The sequence below is a fragment of the Stenella coeruleoalba genome, assembly GCF_951394435.1.
Source record: "Stenella coeruleoalba genome assembly, chromosome: 2".
NCBI classification, from domain to species: Eukaryota; Metazoa; Chordata; class Mammalia; order Artiodactyla; family Delphinidae; genus Stenella; species Stenella coeruleoalba.
The window spans coordinates 157,600,867-157,627,114 of NC_137147.1; the positions used below are offsets into that span (position 1 = coordinate 157,600,867).

General features: G+C 51.1%; 1 protein-coding gene across 1 annotated transcript in view; it reads left to right on the forward strand.

The window, feature by feature from the left end:
- The first annotated feature begins 5,461 nt into the window (after positions 1-5,461).
- PFKFB3 (6-phosphofructo-2-kinase/fructose-2,6-biphosphatase 3) overlaps positions 5,462-26,248 on the forward strand; it is an 85,728-nt gene continuing 64,941 nt past the window's right edge. Inside the window, exon 1 of the mRNA XM_079914352.1 lies at positions 5,462-6,082. Within this exon, the coding sequence (XP_079770478.1) occupies positions 6,067-6,082 (16 nt within the window). The 5' untranslated portion in view covers positions 5,462-6,066. The remainder of the gene's footprint in view (positions 6,083-26,248) is intronic.

Sequence of the window (26,248 nt, forward strand, 5' to 3'; positions counted from 1 at the left end):
GGCTAGTTATTTTGTAGAATGCCCCTTATTTTAGGTGCCTGATGTTTCCTCAGGATTAAATTCAAATTATGCATTTTTGGCAAGAACGCTGAAGGTGTCCTCCTGTGCCCTTCTCAGTGCCTTGTGTCAAGAGGCACACAATGTCGATTTGGTCCATCACTGGAGGCGTTCACTTTGATCCCTTGGTTAAGGCAGCTGCCAGGTTTATCCCCGGTAAAGTTGCCTTCTTCCCCTTTGTCATTAGTAACTACCTTGTGGGAGATACTGTGAGACTGTCAGTATCCTGTTTCTCATCGTATTTTTGCTAATTTCAGCAACCACTGATGATTCCTCTGTGAAACAAGCACTACTGTGGGATTTGCCAGTGACTGTCCTAGTCTACGATTCCTTCTACATTTATTAACTAGAGTTCTTTTCTTTTTTTTTTAGAGTTTTAAATCTTTATCTTTTCATTTGGGATCGAAGCTGGAGAATAGTAAACCAATTAGATAAAAAAGCAAAAAGTCTGAATATCAGTAATTGTGTTCTACAGCTTCTCCACAAAGAACAGTATTAGAGGGAAAACACTTTAACTGAGATAAGAACTTTAATTACAATACAAGGTAGTTATGGAGAAATGCTGTTTTTGATACTTGGAAAAAATTTGAGTTGATGCATTTATATGAATGGCAGGATTTTTTTTAACATCTTTATTGGAGTATAATTGCTTTACAATGGTGTGTTAGTTCCTGCTTTATAAGAAAGTGGATCAGCTATATGTATACATATATCCCCATATCTCCTCCCTCTTGCGTCTCCTTCCCACCCTCCCTATCCCACCCCTCTAGGTGGTCACAAAGCACCGAGCTGATCTCCCTGTGCTATGCGGCTTACTAGCTAGAATTATAATAATTTCTATAAATTTTAGAAATCATTAATTTCTATAAATCCTAGAATTTTTGAGGAAGAGCATTCCCTCTGCTCCCACTTACTTACTCATGTACCTATTTCTTTACGTCAGCTTGGACTCACGGAGTCTTTATTCTATGCGTCAGAACCCACTGCCATCATGATTTATCTTGTTGCTCAAACTCTCCCAGAAGAGCCCTTTCAGGTTGGCCCCCGGGTCTTTCAGACACGTCCCCGTCACTTGTTGGCACCTCAGCATAAAAGTTACTTATTTCTTGGCACCCTAACATGTTCCAGGCTCATCTTTCCACTCCAACCCTCCAAGATCTCCTGGGCCCTTTAATCAGAGAACGGTATTTAGAAACCAAGATCTGTGAGTTAGACGTGTCCATAGAACTGTTCTTTTTTTAAAAATTTTATTGACATACAGTTGATTTACAGTGTTGTGTTAATTTCTGCTGTTCAGCTAAGTGACTCATATATATATTCTTTATATATATATATAATATATATTCTTTTTCATATTCTTTTCCGTTATGGTTTGTCACAGGATATTGAATATAGTTCTCTGTGCTATGCAGTAGGACCTTGTTGTTTATGTATCCTATATATAATAGTTTGCATCTGCTAATCCCAAACTCCCAATCCTTCCCTCCCCTAACCTCCTCCCCCTTGTCAACCACAAGTCTGTTCTCTATGTCTGTGATTCTGTCTCCGTTTTGTAGATATGTTGATTTGTATCGTATTTTAGATTCCACATATAAGTGATATCATGTGGTATTTGTCTTTCTCTTTCTGACTTACTTCACTTAGTATAATAATCTCTAGGTCCATCCATGGAGCTGCAAATGGCATTATTTCATTCTTCTTTATCCATTCACCTGCTGATGAATGGATTTAGGTTGTTTCCATATCTTGGCTATTTCCATAGATCTACTCTTAACGGTCATAGTTTTCTCTGATACTGTGGATCATTAATCTTTTCATAGTCACACACACACACACACACACACACACACACAGACTCACATTTTGGTAAAACGCAGAGTCACTGGGAGCTCATCCCCCGGCAGCTGGACTTCTCTTGCTGCACTTGACCCCCCCTGAACCAGCCCCTATGTTTCCTGGGCCAGCCACGCACTCCCACCCTGTGCCTCCCCAGGAGTTCCTATCACTTACCTCCTCTGCTGGGACCCTTCCCATTCATTACCCTGGGGCCCCTGAAAGTAGCCTCTCTCCGCTTCCAGCTCTATTAATATTATTAACAGTAACTACCTTTTTGTTGGGTCCTCGTGCTCCAGGCAAACATGAGTTCGAATCCTTACAGCGATGCGCAGAGAAGGCAGTATCCCCATTTATAGACCGACAACAGAGGCTCCAAGAGGGTGTAGCACACAGCCAGAGTAGGAAGCACACTGTGGCGATTCTCACTCCCCACCCCTGCTCTTTGCATCCACCCTTCCCTGTGCTGGCTGTAGGTCTGCCTTTTGGCAAACGCCAAGGAGCTGGAAGCTTAAACCATGCCGAGGGGCAAGGAGTGAGGGGGCAGCCAGGCCATGGGAGCCAGTGCAGTGGGGACAGCCCCTGGTCTCCCCTTGCTGGCAGCTTGGTGGAGGCGGGGGTGGGCCCTGCCCCCGGCACCTTCCTCTTCCTTCCTCTTTCACACACAAACTTCTTTTTACCATTGTTCCTGACCCCCATCAAAAGTTCCCAGTCCCCTTCTTTGGCCTGGGAACCCTTCACCGGAGACAAAGCCTTACATTCTATAATTAGAGAGACAAGGCTTAAAAATGCAGATGCCCAAATACCTGGGAAGGGAAAGGCTGTGGTAGGGACAGTGAGTTGCCAGGGGTACAGAGTGTTAGATCTCTTCCTATTTGAGTGCTACCGTCCCTCTGAGAGGGCATGAAAGTCTTCTGCCTATGAATTGGAAAAGAAATCTGGGTCGGGTACCCTTTTCTTACCCTGCAGTGAGAAAACCAGAGGCTGTGGCCTGGGCACTTCCTGCCAAGAGCCTGGGAACAGGTCACCAAAGCCAGGAGAAAGGCAGCTCATGCCCTGGGTAAACAGAGCCCAAGATTCTGATCTAGCTCCTCTGGGGCCTTCACCTCACCGTTGAGTTTCACTTTTCAAGGGCAGTCTGGAACCAGAAGAACCAGCAACATCCTTATGACCTGGGCACCTTGTGAGTGGGCCAGTTCTTAGGCCCCGCCCCAGACTGAATCAGAAACGGGGGCTGAGGCCCAGAGATCCATGTGGGCAGCCCTCTAACCTCCTCTCTTGCCTGCAAGTTGGAGTGCCTCAGGACCTCAGGTGACCTCAGATTATGCTGCTGACGGTGACCATCCTAAACTGATGATAAACTGAGGCCTGGAGGAGGCCTTGGAGTTTCCTCATGGTTGTAGCAATTAGGCTAGATTTTAAAAACATCACTTTGAGGTACTAAGAGCTCCCTAGGAGAGGAGCAGTGTTGAATCAATAGTGCATTAGATTGAGAACAGAAGTGTCACCAGACACAGCTGAAATTTGGTGAACACTGATGAAATGACTTAGTTTATGACTCATGCTACATTGTTGACAGGGCCTGGGAATGTATTCTCAATTTAAAATTGCTTCCAATCTTTCCTCCACGTCTGAAATCCAGAGGGCCATGACCCACCACCCCAGCCCAATTCCCCCCAGTGCTGGCGGTGATGAGTTAGTGCTTCAGCGAATCCAGCCATCCACGCCACTCTTATCTCTTGCGTGAACTTGCCTGGGCTGTTTCCTCCCTTCTGCAAGGGACAAGTAGAAGCCCTCTGAGTTATAAGATGTTGACATCAATCCTTGCTGGCTGCCTCTGACTGGTGGTGAAAGAAAAAGTGTTCTCAGGATTGTTAAACAAGCACTACAAAAATCTGAGCGGGCTGCTCTCTGAACACAGGATGGTGACCAGACTGAAAGGAGTCCCTGTGTTCTTTTTCCTGCATGGCGTTAGACTCAAAGCCGAGATCAGGCTGCATGAATCTGAATCCTTCTGATATCAAATGTGTGGGTTTTCCACACCAACAGACAGTTGTCCAGCTCTCTGGACACTAACTGGATGTCCTGCAATTCAACTCCGTTCTGAAACTACCAGGGTTTACCCCACATCCCATAGGTTACGGCCTCAGTCCTGCAAGACTGCCCCACTACAGATGCCCAGGGTACCCATCTTCTGTCCAACTTGGCTACGAAGTCTGGGGATCCTCCAACGCCCTCCTTTCAGGTTTGATAATTTGCTAGAACAGCTCACAGAACTCAGAAAAGTACTTCACTTGCTATTATCAGTTGATTATAGAGGATGCAAGTCAGGAGCAGCCACGTGGAGGAGATGCACGGGGGCAAGGTGAGAGCGCAGAGGCACGCGGAGCCTCCGTGCCCACCCTGGGTGCTCCACCCTCCCAGCGCCTCCATGTGCCCACCAACCAGAAGCTCTCCAAGCCCCGTCATGGTGGGGTTTTTACTGAGGTTTCATTTTGTAGGTATGATTGGTTAAATCATTGGCCATTGGTGATTGAACTCAATTTCCAGTCCTCTAATCGTGCTTGGTCTTCTAGCCACCAGCCCCTCTCCTGAAGCTATCTAGGGGCCCCCAGCCACCTGTCCTCTCCTTAGCATACAGAAGATCACTGCAGAGATTCCAAAGGTTTTAGAAGCTCTGTGTCAAGAACCGGTGAAAAAGACCAAACATAAATTTCTTACCGTAGCACAATCAGCCACGTGAGTCCATAGGGCAGTAAAGGTGCCAACCAGAAGGGTGCAAGGCCCGTCGTCTCAAAGTGCATGTCCTCTGGCTTCAGGATGACTCACGGCAGTCTGAGTCAGAGATGTGCGGTCTTGACACTTTATCTGGCCTTAGATACAATTTGCCTTCACTGAGTAAAGTGCACGCCCACCAGGCATTATGGTCATGGCAGGGAAAAGGGCAGAGGGAGCTGATCATTGCTCCCAGCACTGAATCTGGGACTCCCCCAGCATCCCTCACTTCCTGCTCCTCTCAGGCCGACTGATGCCTACACTCATCAGGGCTCACCATCTGGATCTCCAGCTGGGTCCATGCAACAGTGTCTTTCCAGGAGGCTCTACCATGTTCCCAAGCCAGCTGACAATACAGTATCTGACCTAATGGCTACTTCCTTCTCCCTTCAAAAGGGGGTGGGGAGAGTTCGGACTATTAATCATAAAAGACAACAGGCTGAACAACTGATTCTGATTAAGAAAAGATTCAAAAAAAAAAAAACAAAAAACAAAAACCACTGTCTCTGACTTTCCCAGCTCACCTGGATGGGTTTTTTTCACTATACAGACAGTGGGCCAATTGCTATCTGCATGGGTGCTTTAAATATTAGATCAGGAGATTGTGGTAACACCGGTCGGTCTTCAAACCGCAATGTGAAACAACACTTGTCACAGGAGTTAACTCTTACCTGACTGGAAGGATGTCCTGCCTTTGAGACTTTTGAGTCCACCAAATAATAAAGCATTTTCTCAGGTGCGGGTCTTCCCAAAGGCAAAATAAATAGTAATGTGAGGGGTGAGGCCCCTCCCCCATTTCTCTGGGTTATAGTTCCTGAAGTCCCACTACCATCATTATTTTTTAACATATTTATTGAGCTGTGTGTGGGATTGCTCCCCCCAGCCCTCCCTTAATTTCAAGTCAAGTCAACCAGCCTTTGAGCGGACTCCTGGGCCTGAGAACAAAAAGATTAAAATGGAATAAAGTTCCCCAAATACTTCCAGGGATGATGTCCTCCAGCCGCCCAAAGGCGTGGATGAGCGAGTTGCTTTTCTTCCCGATCAGGAGTTTCCTTTCCGCTCAGGGGCGTCGGGAGAGGCAGGCCCAGCTCCGATGCACAGCGTGGGGGGCTCGCGACCCAGACCCCGGCTCGGGCTGGGGAGGCCGCCGGCGCGCTGCTCGGCCGGGAGCTCAGGGGTTAAGTGGTTTCCGCCAGGCCCGCCCCGGGGCCGCGCTTCCCGCTTCGCCGTGGTTCCTCCCTCCGCCGGTGACGCCCCGGCCTTTGCCCAAATATGTCCCTTTCCCCCCCTCCCTCGCCCGGCACCCGGTGCCCGTAGGCACCCCCGAGCCGCGGGGCTGGCACTCGGACGTCGCCCGGCCTCGGTGTCCCGGGCCGGCCCCTCCCGGAGCGCCCCTCCAGGATGCCCTTCCGGAAAGGTAGGCGGAGTCCCCCCGCTAGCGCTCCGGGGCCGGAGCGGGAGACCTGCGCCGCCAGGTGCCGGGGGGCGGCCGGGAGGGCGCGGGGCCCGACCCCACACTGCCCCTCTCCTGCCGCATCGCCCCTGCGACCCCACGTCGCCCCTTCCGGGCACTCGGCGGCCGACCCCACGTGCCGGAGCCGGTGCGCAGAGCCGGCGAGCAGAGCGCGGTCGCGATACTTGGACCGCACCCGGATTGCGCCGCAGCAAGTTCTGAGATCCAGGTGGAATCGGGTTCTCCCGGCGGACTGGAGATTTGGGGCGGGGGGTCGATTGTTCTACGGTGTCGAGAGGTTTGCAGCGTGGGGTCCCGGCGGCGCGCTCGGATTGCGGTCCGAGTCTCCGGGAGGGACTGGAGGGCGAGGGGTTGGGGGTGGGCAGCTCGGCGGTGTGGAAGCAGGTCCGAGTACGGGTCCTGCCTTCGGCCTTTTCTACCCTCTGACTCTCGGGAAGTCAGTTAACCACCCGGAACCTCAGTTTCTTCATCCGCAAAACGAGCGCGTGAACCGGGACGACCGTGTGGGGACCGGGACGGGTGAGAGGCGCGCGGCTCAGCATGCAGAGGCGCGGGGAAACGGCCGGCCGGCCAGGCAAGACCTGCCTCCCTGTGCCTGGCAGCTGGCACCCAGCGCCCCACCTGGCCCACCTGCACCGCGGGCTGGGTGCGCGAGGCCTGCCGGAAAATACCAGATGCTCGCGGCCCCCAATTTCCGGGCAGGGCGATGGAGGCCCTGCTGTGCCCAGGGCGCTGCAGAGCTGGGCCGGGACTTGCCACCCTCAGGTCGGAGCCTAGGATGGAGGAGACTCGTTTTTACTTTCCGAACAGAGCTGATTGGCTCCTCCTGCTTTTTCTGTTTGTGTTGGAAGGGGCTTGGGCTCGGTGACCCATTGTCACTCTGACCCAAGCTTTCCCCACCCCCACCTGGGTACCACTGACCGGGGCGAACAGAGAGGAAGCCGAGACTCCCTCCCAGGCACCCGGGTACCTGGGACTGGCTGCGTGGCTTCCCGCCGCTGCCTCCACCCCACCTTTCTGGCCGTCTCTTCACTTCTCTCATAATCCCGATTAATCGTCAGGTTAATGCTACGGTTGCCAGTATTACCCTGTTGGCCTTTGTCCCTTAAACGGAGGTTGCTAAGGTGCCACTGTGAGGTCCTGGTTGTGAAGATGCATGGTTGGCACTCCCTGTGCTGTGGGGATGTTGAGAAGGAAGGTGAAAGCCACGAGCAGGGACAGAGGGTTCAGGGTTCAGTCGGATCCTGAGCTGATGACGTGTGGTCCCAAACTCACCGTCTTCATTGGCTCCATTATTCCATATATAACGGCAACGCCGTGTCCCTGGACGTTCCCCCGAGTCCCCAGCTGACCTCATTTAGCTGCAGTGTGAATGGTCATTTAGCTGCTGTGTTCTGTGGTCTCTGGAGGCAAACTCCTAGGAGGCAAAGTGCCCGTTTACTTGTCACAGAGCTGGAGGGAGCCTTGTGCAGGAGGCTTAAGTACCTGGGCTGTTGAGTGAGTGTTCACCTGTGAAGGTTCCCCTATGTGATGGCATCATTAGGTCACATGCGATAGACGTCTGTCTGCCCGCCGCCAGCCACGTTAAGCTTTGACTTTTTTTTTTTTCTAATCTGAAGAGAACACTGCTGCCTGGAGAGGTGACTCCTGCCCTTCCGTTCTGTGAATGCTGATTCCTAAAGGGCCAGGGTGTGAGAAACAGGCGTTGTTGGGTTTTCTGGAAGCTTTGGTGTGAGCCAGGGCAGGGGCCCTGGAGGGCTTGCTTCCAGCCCGAGGCAGAACCTCCCCATTTGGCTTGGTCGGAACCTCCTGTTGAGAAGTGAACACAGTAAGTGGAAATGATGGCAAGGCCAGGTTTGTTCAGTCTGGTGATGAGACGTCATCTGGACCTGCCTGGAGGTGGAAAGCTGGGCCCGTGACCTGGGATATGGCATCCCATCCCTGGAACTGTCCCGGTGCTGGAGACTTCAGTGTATGTATATATATGGAATATATATACAGTATATATTCAGACTTCAGTATATATATACTCTTTTATACTTTTTTTTTTTTTTTTTTCTCCGTACACGGGCCTTTCACTGTTGTGGCCTCTCCCGTTGCGGAGCACGGGCTCCGGACACGCAGGCCCAGCGGCCATGGCTCACGGGCCCAGCCGCTCCGCGGCATGTGGGATCTTCCCGGACCGGGGCAGGAACCCGTGTCCCCTGCATCGGCAGGCGGACTCTCAACCACTGCGCCACCAGGGAAGCCCCTCTTTTATACTTTAAAAAAATTTTGAACCATCTGAATCTATTAACTATTCAAAAAAAGTAATTTAAAAAATGGGAAATGAAAAGACTTTGCTTCTCTCCGCACAAAACGAAGAGAAGCCAGATGGAGAAGGACTTCCTTGTAGCTAACGTCTAGAAGGTTAATTGACCGCTGATTCCCTTCCCAGGCTGTGTTTCTGTGTCTTGACAAGTAAGACTCGGGGACCAGCTGGGTCAGGGCCTGGCAGGAAGCACACGCCCGCTCATATAGGGCAAGTTGAAAAGAATTTAATGAAGGCTGTTACAAAGGTTTGGGTTAGGGTAGAGGAAAACCACAGGGGATATTGCAGAAGCCCAGGCAGTCCCACCCCAGGTCTGAGGGGTGAGGGTGGAGCAGTCACTGGAGCCAGTGGCCCAAGGCGGGCTGCCCCTCCCTGGAGGATGCAGGCGGCTTGTGGCCCCCGCAGAGGCCCCACGCTGCTCCCTCCCTCTGACCCCAGGACATGGGCAGTCGAGGGCCAGGGAGCCTGTCGTGTGTGTGCAGGTCAGCCTGCGGGGACCGGAGACGGGTGGATTTGCCCTTCGTGACAGCGGATCTGGGGGAACAAAGAGATGACCAGTCGATCTTTGGTACTCGTCCTGGGCCTTGCCTTGATCGATGGCACTGAATGTAATTAGGGCAGAGTTCAGTGACTGCACGCCACTCACTCGCTCGCTCATTCATTCATTCGCTCGTTCATTCATTCATTCATTCTCTAGACAGAGCACCTGCTCTGCGCCGGGCACGCTGGAGGTTCTCGGTGAATGACAGACTTGACAGTTCCCTCACCGCAGTCACACCTCCCTGGCGTGGTCCACCTGCTGTGATAATGGCCAGCAGGGACTGTGTAGCCTGAGATGGGTGAATGGTGGGGCGGGGTGGCGGGCAGTAGCCGATGGTGCCCTTTCCCGCCGGCTGAGGGGATGGCATGCGGGCACCGCGTTCACACTCACATCCGCCCTGGCCTCTCTGCTTGGTGGCTCCACGGTGCTGGGGGCTAGTGGGGCGAACAGAGTCCGACCCTCAGCTGAGCTGCTGGAATTTTGAGATGGACTCGAGTAAGAAGGAAATGCCCTGACGTGGACCATTAGGGAAACTCATGAGAACAAAGGGGTGGGAAGAACTTAGGTGGGCCCCAGGAGGAAGGTGGTGAATGGGGTGATTAAAGCTGGAAACTTCTCTCTCTGGAGGATGTTAAAGGCAGGCTAGATGGTGATTTTCTAGAGGGTTGAGGAGTGCTCTGTTCAGAGACTGTGGTCTTGGCTAAATTCTCGAGGTCCCTTTCAGGTGGAGATGCTGAAAAAAATGTCTTCAGATAGTGGAGTCCTAAGTATTCCTGCACATCCTACCTTCAGTAGGGATGGGGATGGGCTGAAGGTTCTAATAATAAATAACAGTAAGAAACCAAACACACTTAGGGACCACCTTCCAGGTCCTGTGCTGAGTGCTTTGCACATGTGCATTTGTCCTCACAGCTACCCCAGGGGCTATAATTTCCACTGTGAAGGTGAAGGACGTGAGGCTCAGAGAGGCTCCATACACAACGGTCAGCTCGTGTGCTGAGCAGCGCTGGGCTGAGGCTCTGCCTTTCCGGCTTGGACCCCAGTGATGGGCTAGCTTGGGATGTGGTATGATGTGTGTCAGGCTGAGACCGTACAGTATGATAAGTCTGCCGTTATGAACATCAGATGTCTTCCACGTTAGAAATGAGCCGAGAGACAGACTTAGATGCCTGACTCTTCTGAATCCTTGAGAGAGGCAGGTGGAAGGGATGGGACTGCACGTGGGGACAGTCGGGGTTCCCCTGTCTCCCGTGGCCCCAAGGGCACAGCTGTCAGGGGCTGGACTCATAACATGGGTCTGGTGTCGTGGAGATGATACTCCAGCCAGATGACAGGCCACAGCTGCCCAGGAACTGCCCCGTCCGCTGCTGGGCACGGAGGCAAAGACAAGTCCCACTGTTGCAGGAGATGCAGCACCTTAGGGGTTCCTGCAGGTGAGCTGCTTGCAGCGGGAACTCCATCGCAGTTAGGTCAGCATTTTTGGACCCAAACCCGGGACCTCTCCTTCCTTTCACTCCCAGTAGGAGTGCAAAGAGCAGATCCCGACTAGACTCGGCAGGGCTGGGCTGGCCCCTGGTCCTTTCATCCCTCCCCTGAGCTCCGGTGCTGGGCCGGCACCGCCCTCCACTCTGGGGCCCTGCTGGCGGGCTCTGTCCTCAGGCAAACTTTCCTCCCTTGGGGTCTGGCAGCTTGCTGGGCAGGACGGGCTCCATTTCGGAGACTACGGCCCCAGGGAAGCAGCCGCCAACCAGGCTGGGCCTGCCTGTTTCCCGCAGGGCCTCTGTCTCCAGGTTTCCCTTCTGAATCCTCTGCTTTGTCTTCTCAGGCCTTTGATCCCTGGGCTGCGCCCTTCTAATGCCTTCCCGTTATCTTTTTTGGTTTGTTTTTGGTTTGTTTTTGTTTTTTTTTGCGGTACTCGGGCCTCTCACTGTCGTGGCCTCTCCCGTTGCGGAGCACAGGCTCCGGACCGCAGGCTCAGCGGCCATGGCTCACGGGCCCAGCCGCTCCGCAGCATGTGGGATCTTCCCGGACCGGGGCACGAACCCGTGTCCCCTGCATCGGCAGGTGGACTCTCAACCACTGCGCCACCAGGGAAGCCCCTTCCCGTTATCTTAAAGCGTGTCCTCTGCTGTGGCCCGTGTCCTCAGTGTCCAGTAGTGGCCACCAGCGTCCCTGTGCTCCCACATCTGTGCTTCCCTCCTGCATCCTCTCCCCTCCGAGGACCCAGCCGCACCCTCCCAGGTGCCACCATCCTTCACGGTACATTTGCACACGTGTGGATATACACGTGGGCACGTGTAGGCTTCTGGTGGTTCCTTAAGGCCCTGCTCAAGTTCAAGTCTTCTCTGCCCCGTTTTCCATCTATTCTATGCAGATGGGGCTCTCGCAGGCAGTTACTTGTCCTCGCACTTAATTGTCCTCCATTTGGGGGAGGGTCTAGATCTCATACTTCTCTCTGGCCAGGTGGTAGCAAGTGCTTCATAAATCCTTTGCCTGGTTAATTTGTCCAAAACTCCATTTTCTTCTGCAGTGGGTAGTTGCAGAGTTGAAGTAAGACCGTCAGATCCCTAATCACCGAAAGATTAGGGTCAGCGTCCCACGTGTAATTTAAAATAAAGACAATACCAAGTCATAAATGTAAGCAAGGCGGACACTCTTCTGATTTCTACTGTGGTCACGATTTTGGTGCTTTTGGGTGAAGTTGCAGGGTCCAAACGACAATAACAACAGCACCTGATGCTGTGTGCCTGAGTGTGGTCTGCACCTTGGTTAGTTCAGACCTGGGGGCCCGGTGCAAGCAGGCACTCTTCTCCTTGTGGAGCTAAAAGTACCACATGCTCAGGAACTGTACCTCCAGGAAGCGTCCAAGCATGCATCATCCCTTTACCTCCCCTGCAAGGAATGCGAATCTTTAACTTCACAGGACTTTCCCAGGGCAGGGCCTGGGTGGTCACCTCCGTCCCAGCTCCTGGCACCTACGTGGGTGGCCTCCTGTTTCCTCCTTATCTGCATCAGATTCCTGGGAGGTGCCGGAATCAGCACCTGGGGGCCCTACAAGAGGCAGGCAGACTGTGTCTTCCCGTCCTTCCCAAATGCTGCATTTAGATGAAAGCTGGATAAAACGAACACAGGAAGTCACAAAGTCACAGGAGAAGCCCGGGAAGAGCAGGGGGAGGGGCACAGGCAGTGAGGGGAGGGGACAAAGGAGGGGAGGGGAGGGGAGGGAGGTCAGGAGTGTTCCCACCCCTGGCCCCTGGCCCGCCTGCTGTTCTGCAGGAGTTGAGGTCTGAGGTCTGTAACCTAAGAGCCCGGGTCTTTTATAACCTCTGCCGCCGCCCCCAGTGTGATGGCCCCAGGTGATGATCCGCAGAGCCCAGGAGGCGGAGGAGCCAGTCCTGTTTACAGACAGGCTCTTCTCTCAGCGTTTATTCATCATTGTTGGGACAGTCCTGAGAGCGGCTGGGGCAGGGCAGGTACCCACAGGTGGCAGAAGTGACGCGGAAGCTGCAGGAAGCATCTAAGGATGTGGGGCCGTGCCCTCAGCAGGAGTCAGATGTGTGCCGTCGGGGAGACACCCCGGCCAGGCACTGGGAGACCCAGTGGTGGCAGGTCCACCGTGTGTTGGTGACGGGCTGGGTCTCAGGGCCACCCCTGGATGGCGTTCGGCCTCGGGTGACCCATCTGGAAACAAAGGGGGTGAAGTGAGATTCCCTGCAGCTCCGGCCCAGAGACTGATGCTTCCCAGTTGCTGGGACGCTTGTCACACATGCGCCCCGTCTCCCCCTCCGAGCTCCTTGGCTAAGCCGGGCCACGGGAGGCTGGGGGTCCCCGCTGGGCCGGGTCCTCCAGGGACTCTGTCCCGGGCACCCTGGCCTGTCTCTCCAGCAGCTCCAGGCGGGAGGTGAGTGGCAAATGATGGCGTCTTGGGCCTGCGGTCTCTGGTCTCTGCACTCCTCCGGCTACGACTTCAGGACGGAAATTGGACCAAAAGGAAGTCGGTGTTGGAGCCCGCCTTTTGTGGAAGCACACGGAACCCTTCTGGAACCTGCCCGTGATGTCGGGCTGACGTCATCCTGGGTCTGCATCCTGCAGGGAGCTCGTAGCCACCGTCTCTTGGCAGGTCTCCCCAGAGTCTAAAGGAATCACCAGTAGCAGGGCCTTCCGTGCGGAACTTCAGCAAAGAGTGACAGAGCCTCACGTGTTCACAGGGGGCCTGGGGAAGAGCTGTAAATCATGTATATCAAAAATCGAAGCCCCGGGGACTTTCCTGGCTATCCAGTGGTTAAGACTTCGCCTTCCAATGCAGTGGGTGCGGGTTCAATCCCTGGTTGGGGAGCTAAGATCCCACATTCCTCGGGGCCAAAAAACCAAAATATAAAACAGAAGCAATATTGTAACAAACTCAATAAAGACTTTGAAAAATGGTCCACATGGACTTCCCTGGTGGCGCAGTGGTTAAGAATCCGCCTGCCAATGCAGGGCACACGGGTTCGAGCCCTGGTCTGGGAAGATCCCACATGCCATGGAGCAACTAAGCCCGTGCGCCACAAGTACTGAGCCTGCGCTCTAGAGCACGCGAGCCACAACGACTGAGCCCACGTGCTACAACTACTGAGACTGTGCACCTAGAGCCCGTGCTCCGCAACAAGAGAAGCCACTGCAATGAGAATCAAGTGCACCACAGCGAGGAGTAGCCCCTGCTCGCCGCAGAGAAAGCCTGCGCGCAGCAACGAAGACCCAACACAGCCATAAATAAATAAATGAATAAATAAATAAAGTGGTTCATCTTATTTAAAAAATGGTCCACATCAACAAACCTTTAAAAAAAAAACTGAAGCTGTAGTGTTTCCCACGTAAGTTCAATTGTGAGCAACTTGGAAAATGCAGAGAACCGAAAAGAAGAACATGAAAGCTGCTCGTCCTTTCACGACCTGCAGAGAACAGTTCCCGGATTCCTCCTGGTGACAAGGCCGGAGGAGGGACGACAGTAAGAGGAGCAAGCCCCCATCCCACTGGCCTGAAACAGCACGTCCGGCTCCTGCCTGCATCGGTGTCCAGACTGAGCGAGGGGGCCCAGCCTGGAGGTGTCACGACCCTGATCAGGGGCCGGGCAGGTGACATCTGCGGAACAGGAGGGTTTGGGGTTGTGCTGCCCTGGCCCTCCTGCCTGGAAGTGCAGGGATGCTGATGCTTTTGAGAAAACAACCGAGGGCCGATTGCTTTGCTATTTTGACTGTCGGCCTCATCTGCTGCACCCCAGCGATGGGATTCAGGAAGGCCTCCTGCTGAGGCCTCATCCAGAGGCCTGGGGACAAGGGCCAGTCTTCACAGGAAGGGCAAGATTCTGTCAGCCGGTGGGGGTCGGACAGGAGCTTAGCAAGGTGCCCCCATGTGGGCTTTGAAGCAGGAAGAGAGAAGGAGAGAGGTCCTGAGCACAGAAAGATGCACTTTGATGCAGACTCTCGGGAAAGCCTGGCCCTGGGCAGCACGCCCCCTGACTGCTGGGGTAGCTCATGCTGCCCGGGAACAACGGTACAGGGGACCGTTTATCTCATTCCTGGCCACACATTTGGGTTAACTGGGGAGTTTTTTTAAAAAGTCGGATGGTCCGGAAATTCTGATTTAACGGTTCTGGGTTGATGCCTGGGCAGAAAGATTCATGAATCGATCTTATCTGTAGGACACAAGGTACACGGTGACATTTCCAGTCTATTCCATTTCATTAACAAAGATTCTGGTCGGGCTCCAAAGACCCATTTCAAGGCCATGAATGGGGAGGGACCCACACTCTTGAAAATGCTAGGAAGCCCTCACCGGCACCTCCCAGACTCCCTTGCACCTCGGGTTCTGGGTGTGACTGAGGGTCTCCGTCAGGTCTGGGGGGTGCAAGTGACCTGCCTGACCTTTGGGGGACGGGTTTCTGAGCCAGGGGCCTGTGGGGGGAAGCAGCAGATCCATCTAGAGGGAGGGAGGCCCCCGTCAAGCAGCCATCTGCATGGGCCATGTTTTGCTGGAAAACATCATAAAGTAAACATTTTGGGAATATAGGAAAGGGAGAGTTACAGCTGAGGAACTTGAGAAGAAAAGGCAAGAAACACACTAGGAGGCTGGCTGCGCTGCCCCTGCCTGTGCCGACCGCCCCCAGCCCCGTGATGTTATCAATACTTTAGTCGCCCCCATTAGCCCCTCCATCGTGCGGCAAATGTCTGTTCAGCGCCTCGTGGAGCAGGGCTGGGTCAAGTGCTGAGGGTGCAGCAGGGAACTGGACAGAGACACCTGCCCTCATGGCCTTACGTCCTGACGGGGAGACAGACGGTAACAGACGAGTGAGTACGGTATGTGTCCAGTGGGTACCAGTGCTGGGGAGAAAAATAACATGGGAAAGAAGAGGGAGGGGGCGGGGGCTGCTGTTTTAAGTAGGATGATAGGATGGTCACTGAGAGGACATCTGGGCAGAAACCGAAGGGACTGGGGGAGTGGACCACACGGTATCTTAGGAGAGTGTCTGGCAGGGGGACGTGTAGGTGCAAAGGCCCTGTGGCCACAGTGGGCTGAGTGTGGAGGCCAGTGGGGCTGGTGTGTAGTGGGTGTGGGACATGGCTCAGAAAGCGTGGGTCATTTGGGTCCTCGAGGCTATGGTAAGGCTTTGACCTCCTCCTTGGAGTGGGTGGGAGGCCCTGGGAGGGTTTTAGTGAGGGCGAGGCTCGAGTGAACTTTAGGTTAGCAAACCCTCTGGATGATCCGTGGCTGCCCTCCCGAGAGCAGGTTGCAGGTGGCACGGGAGTCGGCTAAGGTGGCCCGCGAGCGGTGCCGTGGGCTGGGGTCCGGGTGGTGCAGTGGGAGGTTGCGTTCTGAGTGTGTTCAGGAGGTAGAGACCGCGGGGCCTGTGGATGGACTGGACGTGGGGGGAGAGAGCGTGAGTCAGGGTAGCTCCCACGACTGCCCCCTGGCTGATCTGTGGGGATGCTGAGGACGTTAACAGCCTCAGGACCAGCCAAGGGGACAGGTCACAGCAGGGTGGGGTTAGGGGGCCCAGTGCCTGTTGAGTAACTACGAGAGGATTCAAGAGGTTTGGGACTCGGCACGCGGCCCTCTGCGAAGATCCGTTATGCTCCAGCCTCGTCTCCAGATAGATGCTTCTTATAAGAAGCAACCGGCTTCCAAGTCAAATCAGGGTTGACCATTCTTGCCTCACATAAGGGATCCGTCAAGTTTCCGTGTGGCACTGGGCACAGATAGTTTCCAAGCTGGGAGGGAAGCGACTGGTAGGTTTCCCACGGGGCCAGTGTTTCCGTGTCAGTAGTACCAAAGTAGCAATTAAATTCCTCTCCCTTCCTCAGTTTCCTTAAAGTGTGAAGGCCCCCATTGTGGGGAGAAAAGGAAAACCCCACTCCAGGAAGGCTTCCTGAACAAACTCAGGCTGGCCACCAGCTGACCAAGTTAGCCTCCTAGCGGGGTGACCAGCTCACCGGGGATCACCCGCGATTTCCCTGTTTCAGCCTCGACAGTCCCAAGACCCAGCCACTTCCTCATCCCAGGCAAACTGGGACAGTGGGTCAGCCTCCCCACCTCCAGCCAACCCTCATGCCTTGGGCTTGGTGACCCCTAGACGGCCTCATGTTAGAGAGAGAGGTTTGAAAACCTCAACCACGTTTGGACAACAAATAGAATCCAAGCTAATTCTGTGGCCCTGGGTTACGGCTTGAAAGTATGGAAAATACGTTTCAAAGCAATTCTGCCAACAGCCGCATCAGGAAATCAGAGCAAGAATTTTATCATCAACTTGCTGTAATAACAGCACAGGAGTCTGAACCTGCAAATTGCCTGGTTTCAGTGTGAAAAGCCTAAAACTCAAATGTCATCCCCTTTTCATGAAAATGAGTCAGTCCGCATCCACTTTACCACGAATCGTGTTTGCTGTTGTTGCATCGTTTCCCAGATGTAAGTGGGGAAAAGAAAACAGAAAGCAATTCCAGCTGAAATCATGTTTGGTGCAAATCCCGGATGATATAAAAGCTTTCTGGATAAAGTTATTTGAATGCAGTGAAAGGTCATACGGTCACTACTGCTTTAGAGGAAATTGGTTTCTTAACCATATAAAACTCTTACAAATTCATTGTGGATGCCTCCCAATAAGTAATACATGGCATGACACTAAACTGGTCATCTGCTCTCCAGGAGAACCAGCTGTGCCCAGCAAGGGGACGGGCCTGTGTGTCTCCGCGGCCATGTTCCTTTCTCTGGCTTCTGTTAGAAATAACCAGATGACTGGTAAAAACCTTTTATAAATCAGGGAGTGTGTAACGGGCTGAAGAAAAAACAAGAGAAATTTAGCCTCTTCACTTCTCAGGAAAACACAGATGGAGATCACCGTGGAAGGCTCCCTTTTTTTTTTTTTTTTTTTTTTTGCGGTACGCGGGCCTCTCACTGCTGTGGCCTCTCCCATTGCGGAGCACAGGCTCCGGACGCGCAGGCTCAGCAGCCATGGCTCACGGCCCAGCCGCTCCGCAGCATGTGGGATCTTCCCAGACCGGGGCACGAACCCGTGTCTCCTGCATCGGCAGGCGGACTCTCAACCACTGCGCCACCAGGGAAGCCCGGAAGGCTCCCTTTTACCCTTCTTTGCTGGCAGAAACGAAGTCTGACGTTACCAAGTGTCGGGGAGAATGCTGGTCAGAAGGGTCTCTGATATATTGCTGGTGGGCGAGGGAAACAGTTTGGAATTGTAAAGTTGAAATCCGCACACCCTGTAACCAGGTGTCATTCCTGGGTGTGTCACAGAGAGACTTCTGGGCCGCTGGCGTTCACTCTAAGATTCTATTAGGAATGCCTTTAAATAACCCAAAAGCACATGGACAAGAGAAGAATGAATTCACTCTTGGTATAGTCCCATAACAGAATATTCTGTGGCCGTCTGAATGAGCTATGCTCTGAAGACAGCTACACTCTGTATTATCCATGACAATTTAAAAAATCTCAAAACATTAGATACAGTCAGATACTTTTTAAAAAATAAAATTAAAACAACAAAAACTAAACAATATGCTTTTGAGGAATACCTATATAATAAAATGATATTTCTTTTATGAGATTCAGGAGAATGGTTACTTCTCTCTCGTACAGACAGATGTCATCAGAGCCGGTAATTCAGATGTCGATTGGCTGATAGATTCCTGGTTGTCTATTATATCATTAAAACGAACCAACATACAGAAGAGGGCCATTCAGGGGTCAAGGATGGGAGCATGAGATGAACCAAGGGTTAAGATTAACCCAGTTCTCTATACCCAAATCACCAAAGCATGGAGAGGAACTTTGCTTCCTACTTGTTAAAAGATCAGCAGCTCCCAAAGCTGTAAGTTTTCATTGTTTATAAAATAGCTGTAAGGCAGTTAGATTGCCCTTTGTGCCCACAGAAGGGATCGTTTGCTAAGTGAGTGGACGTGTAGCAAGAAGAAGACGGTCAATCCAGGACTGAATGTCACATGGCATCTAAATAGAACATAAAGTCGTATTTTAAAATTTTAAATTCTTGTTTCTACTATTACCAATTATATTTAAGTTTTAACAGAGAAATGAAATGATTTGGAGAGTCCATTTCAAATAGTAGGTACTTTAAAGTATTAGGTCCTTAGAGGGAGGGACCCAAATTAGAGACAGGACAGTAAATGCGGTGGGTGGTCCTGCCCGGGGTGCTGAGCGTGATGGTGCCGATTGGCAGAATTCATTTGGAGCCTGTATCGTATTTGAGTTAATTTCCTGCTTTTGATGGTTGTCCTGTGGTTATGCGTGTAGGCGAGCATCTTTGCTTTTAGGTAAGTATTAAGGAGGAATGGGGCACATTTTATCCTTGTGGTTCCAAAAAAAATTATATGTATGAATATTTAATAATTAAAAATACTATGTGTGGTATTTTGTATATGTAAGATATGTATATATTTATTTAAATAGTGATAACACAGACTGATAAAGTAAATACGGCAACATGTTAACAACTGGTGAATCTGGGTGGAGGATACATGGAAGTTCTTTGTGCTACTTGAAATTCTTCTGTAAGTTTAAAATTATGTCAAAATGAGAAGATAAAACAGAGGTGAGAGATGTGTGGTCACCCCTCCAGCCTCATCGCCTTCCCCTGCCCCTGGTTCCTCTTGGCACTTCCCATCACTCTCCTTGGCTGTCTTCACCCCACTGTGTCTAAGGGTACAGACAAGGGCACTTTAAAAAAATTTTTAAAAATTTTTGGGGGGCTTCCCTGGTGGCGCAGGGGTTGAGGGTCCACCTGCCGATGAAGGGGACACAGGTTTGTGCCCCGGTCCGGGAAGATCCCACATGCCGCGGAGCGGCTGGGCCTGTGAGCCATGGCCGCTGGGCCTGCGCATCCGGAGCCTGTGCTCCGCAACGGGAGAGGCCACAACAGTGAGAGGCCCGCATACTGCCAAAAAAAAAAAAAAAAAAATTTTTTTGGCTGTGCCGCGCAGCCCCCCCCAGGGATTGAACCCGCGCCCCCGGCAGTGGATGCGTGGAGTCTTAACCACTGGACTGCCAGGAAAGTCCCAGCAAGGGCACTGCTTATACAAAGGATTCATCGACTGTATAACCCAGCAGTTCCACTCCTAGGAATATGCCCCAGAGAAATGAAAAACACATCTATGCAAAAAGATATGCGTGCATTTTCATAGCAGCATTACTCATAATCCCCCAAAAGGAGAAGCCACCCAATCTCAGTGGACTGATAAATATTTTAAAATGTGGTATATCCATACAATGAAATACTGTTCAGCAACAAAAAGGAATGAAATATGCCACAACCTAGACAACCTTGAAACACACTCTAAGTGAAAAAGCTATTTCCAAAAGATTGTATGATTTCATGGATACTTACTGTCCAGAAAAGGCAAATCTATAGAGACAGTAAGTAGATTTGAGGTTGCCTAGAAGTTAGAGGGGGAGGAAGATGGGGACTGAGACAGCTGAAGAGTTCTTCCAGGGTGGGGGGGCGGGTGGAAAGGTTCTAGATTTGTGATGTTTGCACAAGTCTGTGAATATACTAAGGAACGGTGAATTTGCATGGTTTTAAATGGGTGAATTAGATCTCAAGAAAGCTGTTCCAAGAAACAAACAAAAAGAATTCACTGTCTTCACAGCGGCTGGTTTCTCAGCCTTTGAGAAGCAAGGTTAGGCTCCACTTCCTGGATGAGCAGAAAGAGAAAGATTTCATAGACCTTGTCAAGGTGATGGGTGACCAGGAGGAATGGCTGAGGCTGCTCCTGGGTTCCAGGCTCCGTCTGGACTTCTGCCTGCGCATCACTTCCTTGTCCTTCTTCCGTGAGGGCCGGCTTTGGGGCAGGGGGGCTTCAGGGCAGGGGTGACATGGACCTTGACCTGGGAGCTGCCTCAGGAGACCTCCGGGAGTATGGGAGTGTGCTGGGCAGGCGGGAGGGACCTGGGTTCCAGTCCTGTGATGTCTCTACCTGTCGAGGGACCTCTGATGGTCGCTTCATCTCTCCGGACCTTCATTCTCTCCTCTATAAAATGGAGGAGTTAACTAGGTCATCTCTTCCAGCAAGTTCCTTCTGCAGTTCTAGTGGTCTTCTTTCATCTCTCATGCTGTTAGGATTAACAGCATTAAACATGCATTTGATTTTTAGCCCCCAAAGGGCTATAGTAATGATTCTTTTTTTTTTTTTGCGGCACGTGGGCCTCTCACTGTTGTGGCCTCTCCCGTTGCGGAGCACAGGCTCCGGACGCGCAGGCTCAGCGGCCATGGCTCACGGGCCCAGCTGCTCCGTAGCATGTGGGATCTTCCTGGACCGGGGCACGAACCCGTGTCCCCTGCATCGGCAGGCGGACTCTCAACCACTGCGCCACCAGGGAAGCCCCTGTAGGTTTGTGTCTCTCAAACCCCTACCCCTATATCTTGCTCCTCCCCCTTCCGCCTCCCCACGGGAACCACTAGTTTGCTCTCTATATCTGTGAGTTTGTTTCTGTTCTGTTATATTCACTAATTTTATTTATTTATTTAATTTATTTTTGGCTACGTTGGGTCTTTGTTGCTGCGCTCGGGCTTTCTCTAGTTGCGGCGAGCGGGGGCCACCCCTCATGTCGGTGCACGGGCTTCTCATTGCGGTGGCCTCTCCCGTTGCGGAGCACAGGCTCCAGGCGCGCCGGCTCTAGAGCGCAGGCTCAGCAGTTGTGGCGCACGGGCTTAGCCGCTCCACGGCATGTGGGATCCTCCCGGACCAGGGCTCGAACCCATGTCCCCTGCATTGGCAGGCGGATTCTTAACCACTGCACCACCAGGGAAGCCCGCTAGTTTATTGTTTAGATGCCACATATAAGTGATATCATACAGTATTTGTCTTTCTCCATCTTATTTATTTCACTGGGCATAATGCCCTCCAAGTCCATCCATGTTGCTGCAAATGGCAAAATTTCATTCTTTTTTTTAACATTACGTATCTTTTGAAGGTGGCTTCTTTCCATCAACATTCTGACCATGAGATTTTCTCATGTGGTTGTTTGTAGAAGGCTTAGTTCATCCTTGTTGCTGTGGAGTGTTTCGTTGTGTCCTTTCTGTTGTTCGTGGACCTTTGGGTTGTTTTGGGTTTGGGGTTATTACACCCTGAGCTCCGATGAACATTTTATTTGTACCTGCCTTTTGGTGGTGAAAACACTCATTTCTGTGGACTTGCCTGCTGATGGTGGAGGTGGAGGTTTAGTTCCTCTAGCACCTGGCTGTAGATGAAGTTCTCTCTCCTTTGTGGATTGGAGATTGTGTTTTCTACTTGATGTTGGGGAAGGATGCTGTCTTCCTTGGGAAAAGTTTACCTTCCGGAGATTTTTTCCCCTCATATCTTCCTTACTCTGCCTTCGCTCTCGGAAACACAAAGTTTTGCAATTCTTTACATTTTTTGCAGTTTCATTGCATGCTTTTCCTTATGCACACCCCTCACTTTCCCAGCTCTGCTTTTTCTCATCAGCTCCCTCCTTGGATGCATCTGTACCCTACCCTTCAAGGCCCAACTCAAAACACAGGCTGCCTTAAAGTCTTTTTAAAATTTGTCTAGTGTTTTATTTTATTTTACTTTTTTGCAGTACATGGGCCTCTCACTGTTGTGGCCTCTCCCGTTGCGGAGCACAGCTCCGGATGCGCAGGCTCAGCGGCCATGGCTCACGGGCCCAGCCACTCTGCGGCTTGTGGGATCTTCCCAGACCAGGGCACGAACCTGCATCCCCTGCATCGGCAGGCAGACTCTCAACCACTGCGCCATCAGGGAAGCCCTAGTGTTTTATTTTTAAAATGTTTATAGGTGTTGAATTCGCTATTACAGTAGGAGCAATTCTTTGCAAAAAAGATCCAGCATTTTCTTCTTTTATTTTTAAATTTAATTAATTTTTTAAAAATTTAGCCTTACAGTCTTCAAGCTGGAGGTAGTCGTGGTTCCTGTGCTGTAATGTGTGTTCATTCCATTTCCCCAGCCAGACTGTAAGCTCCCAGGTAGTGTCCTGTTGTCCAGCCTCGAGCCTGGTAGATGACTGATAACCATATATTGAATTAACTAATCAATTAATAGGAACATTAATACTTCAGTGCACAGAAGAGGCCTCAAAGAATGTCATCTCTGACTTGAGGGTCTTTCTTGCTTCTCGATTAAATCAGAATCTTATCCCAGTCCTTGACAACGATCACACAGAAGGTGCGCTTCCTGCGAAGGAACAGAAGCCCGAAAACGGACACCTTTTCCAGAGTCTCTGGGGTTTGCAGCTGCCTGTCTTGGGAGCACCCAGCCACTAGGCCTTCATGTGTTGTTGACCCTGCAGAATAGCTCCGATGACTTCTTCTGGGGCATTTCCTCGAGTTTTATTCTGCATTGCACCTCTCCTTCATTGCTCCCCCTTCTAACCAAACACCTCTTTTGCAGAGAGAGACGAGTTAGACGCTGTTCTCTCCAAGATGCTTAGGTAGGATCCTGAGTTATTCCAGCCGGGATACCCGCCATCACAACCGTGCAGGGTGTCTGGGGGGACGTTAAGAACGAATCAGAACCACTGAGAGGACCCCCCTGGAACACGAGGTAATAGAGTTCAGGTGGTCCTGGGTCTTCTCCTGAAGGTTTGAGAACCACTGCAGTGTGTGTGAGATGAATGGACGGGACAGGCCTGGCTGGCCTCCCGTAACAAAGGAGACACAAAATGCTTAAGTGACAGCAGAAATGTGTCCCAGCACAAGTGGCCAAAGGGAGGCCCAGGTTTCAAGAGACCTTTTCTGTGACCCCCTGTGCCTCCTAATTACCAATGTCCACGTTGTTCTTTGATCTGCAGCAGAAATGGCAGCATCTGCCCTCCTCAAAGTCTGTTATAAAGTGGCCGCCCACTGAGCGTGTGAGCCTCCCTAAAGGGGACAACTGCCCTGCTCGGGAGGCGGGGGGCCTGGGAGCAGATGGGAAATCTTTTCCTGCACTGAATGTTGGATAAAACACTTGGGACTCATTTGCCCCAGACGTGTTGCTTTAATTGCATATGTATTTTATCTGTGTGTCTACACAAACGTAACACTTTTAACTTACACTTGATGACTCAGGAATAGTTTTCGGCTGCATGAGCATTAATTGCATGTGTCAGGAAAGTAATAAAAGTGTGTGACGGCAACGAGGGACACTCCTTGCCTGGAGGGTTTTCCATTTCTGTCTCTCTTTTTACTTTAAAAAATGTTAAGCATTTAGCAAAGTTGCACGCATGGCACAGGGCACAACCTGTGCCACCTGGATTCCCCGGCTGTTGCATTTTTCTGTGTTATTGTCTCAACCTGTTTTGCTATTGTTGAACCATCTGAGACTTTGTTGCAGACATAATGACACATCATCCCTAAATAATTCAGCGTGTTCCTCCCCAGATCAAGAATGTTCTCTCTCCCTTTTTTTTTTTTCTATAAATTTCTTTTTCTTTCTTTATTTTTGGCTGCGTTGGGTCTTAGTTGCGACGCTCGGGCTTCTCACTGCGGTGGCTTCTCTTGTTGCGGAGCTCGGTCTCTAGGCGCGCGGGCTTCAGTAGTTGTGGCTCGCGGGCTCTAGAGCACAGTCTCAGTAGTTGTGGTGCACGGGCTTAGTTGCTCCGCGGCACGTGGGATCTTCCCGGGCCAGAGATCAAACCTGTGTCCCCTGCATTGGCAGGTGGATCCTGTTTTTTTCTTTTTAACATCTTTATTGGAGTATAATTGCTTTACAGGGGTGTGTTAGTTTCTGCTGTATAACAGAGTGAATCAGCTATATGCACACACATATCCCCATATCCCCTCCCTCTTGCGTCTCCCTCCCACCCTCCCTATCCCACCCCTCTAGGTGGTCACAAAGCACTGAGCTGATCTCCCTGTGCTATGCAGCTGCTTCCCACTAGCTATCTATTTTACATTTGGTAGTAAATATATGTCAATGCTACTCTCTCACTTCATCCCAGTTTACCCTTCCCCCTCCCGGTGTCCTCAAGTCCATTTTATATGTCTGCATCTTTATTCCTGTCCTGCCCCTACGTTCATTAGAACCTTTTTTTTTTTTTTTAGATTCCATATATATGTGTTAGCATACGGTATTTGTTTTTCTCTTTCTGACTTACTTCACTCTGTATGACAGACTCTGGGTCCATCCACCTCACCACAAATAAGTCAATTTCATTTCCTTTTTATGGCTGAGTAATATTCCATTGTATATATGTGCCACATCTTTATCCATTCATCTGTCGATGGACACTTAGGTTGCTTCCATGTTCTGGCTATGGCAGGTGGATTCTTAACCACTGCACCACCAGGGAAGTGCAAGAATGTTCTCTTAATTTGTCCATATGGATTCGGGGATTTTTAAAATTATGATCGCATGTGTTAGAATCCATTCCCGAGGTGATGCATTTTGATGCTCAAATCGTCCCAGATTTGGCTGAGACCCTTTCAACATGGCTGCCATGTCTCTTTGACACATTCCCTTTGCTTTCTGAGCTCTTCCTTACTTTCTGGCACAATCAGGTGCTGCAGGCTCGCCTCAGCCTTGGGATCAGCCTGTCTCAGCCTTGGGATCAGCCATTTCTCCAAGGAGCCCTGGTTACTTTCACAGGAGGGTGGGAGTTAGAAGCCAGATCTGGGCTCTGGTTTGCTTCCTGCACCTGGGCTACCACTGTTCCTAGGGCCTTTTCAGTGGGCAGAGCTAGGAAACAGATGCTTTCAAATATCATAAATTCATACTGCTCTCTCACATTCCGGTCGAATACCAGACAGTTCTTCCTCTCCTTCCCCTCCAATTCCATATTTACTTTTTATATTTTCCCCAGGAATATTTTTTGTTTTTTTTTTAAATCTTGAATCTCCTTTACTCCGGGTGTTATTAATTTGGTAAACAAAATTCCTCATGATGAATGCCTGATTCCCCACGAGCAATGGCAGTGAATGGATCATAAATTCAGTGCACAGGTGGGGGCTGACACCGAGTCTTCTGGGGCCTTAAAAAATATCTGCACAGGCAGGGGCTTCTGGAGGAAACACAACCAGGAATTCTTCATGTTATTTCTGTACCTGCCAGTCATTTCACAATGCATGTATGTTACTTTAAAAATAAGACACAGGAATTTCTAAGGGAAAAGTTCGGGGGATGGGGTGTAGAACCCCCTCGCCTGCTATCCGCCCACCACCCCCCCCCCCCCCCCCCCCGGCCTCCTGGGCAGCAGGGCTGCTCCTCACCCACACTGATGGGAGCAGATAAGCAACAGGCAGCTCAGACCATCAGGCATTTAAAAAGGAGAAAGGAAAAGAAAAATACTGAGGAAAACCAACGCTAGAAGAGAGAAGCCACAAGCTTAACAGATACAAATATTAACAGACAAGATACAGAGTTCTTAGAGAACACAGAGGCAGACTGTGGGATTGATGATTAACATCTTCAGAATGATTAAAGCGGAGTCACATTGTGAAGAGGCAGCAGCTAGAGCCTTGCTTCTCGAGATGTGGTCCCCCTCGCTGTGACCTGGGAGCTTGTTAGAAATCCAGAATCTCAGGCCTCACCCCAGAATGACAACAGGACCTGTAGTTTCCCAAGACCCACAGGTGATCTATATGCCTATTGATGTCTGCAGCGCTGAGCTGGAGGGCCTGGCATTTGAGATTTTGATGATTGGATGGAAAAAATGATTGGTGGACTGGAAAGCAGAAGTAGATTCAGCTGAACTGAAAATTAGTGCGTCAGAAGCCCCAGGTGAGGTGGTCTCTTTTAGTACT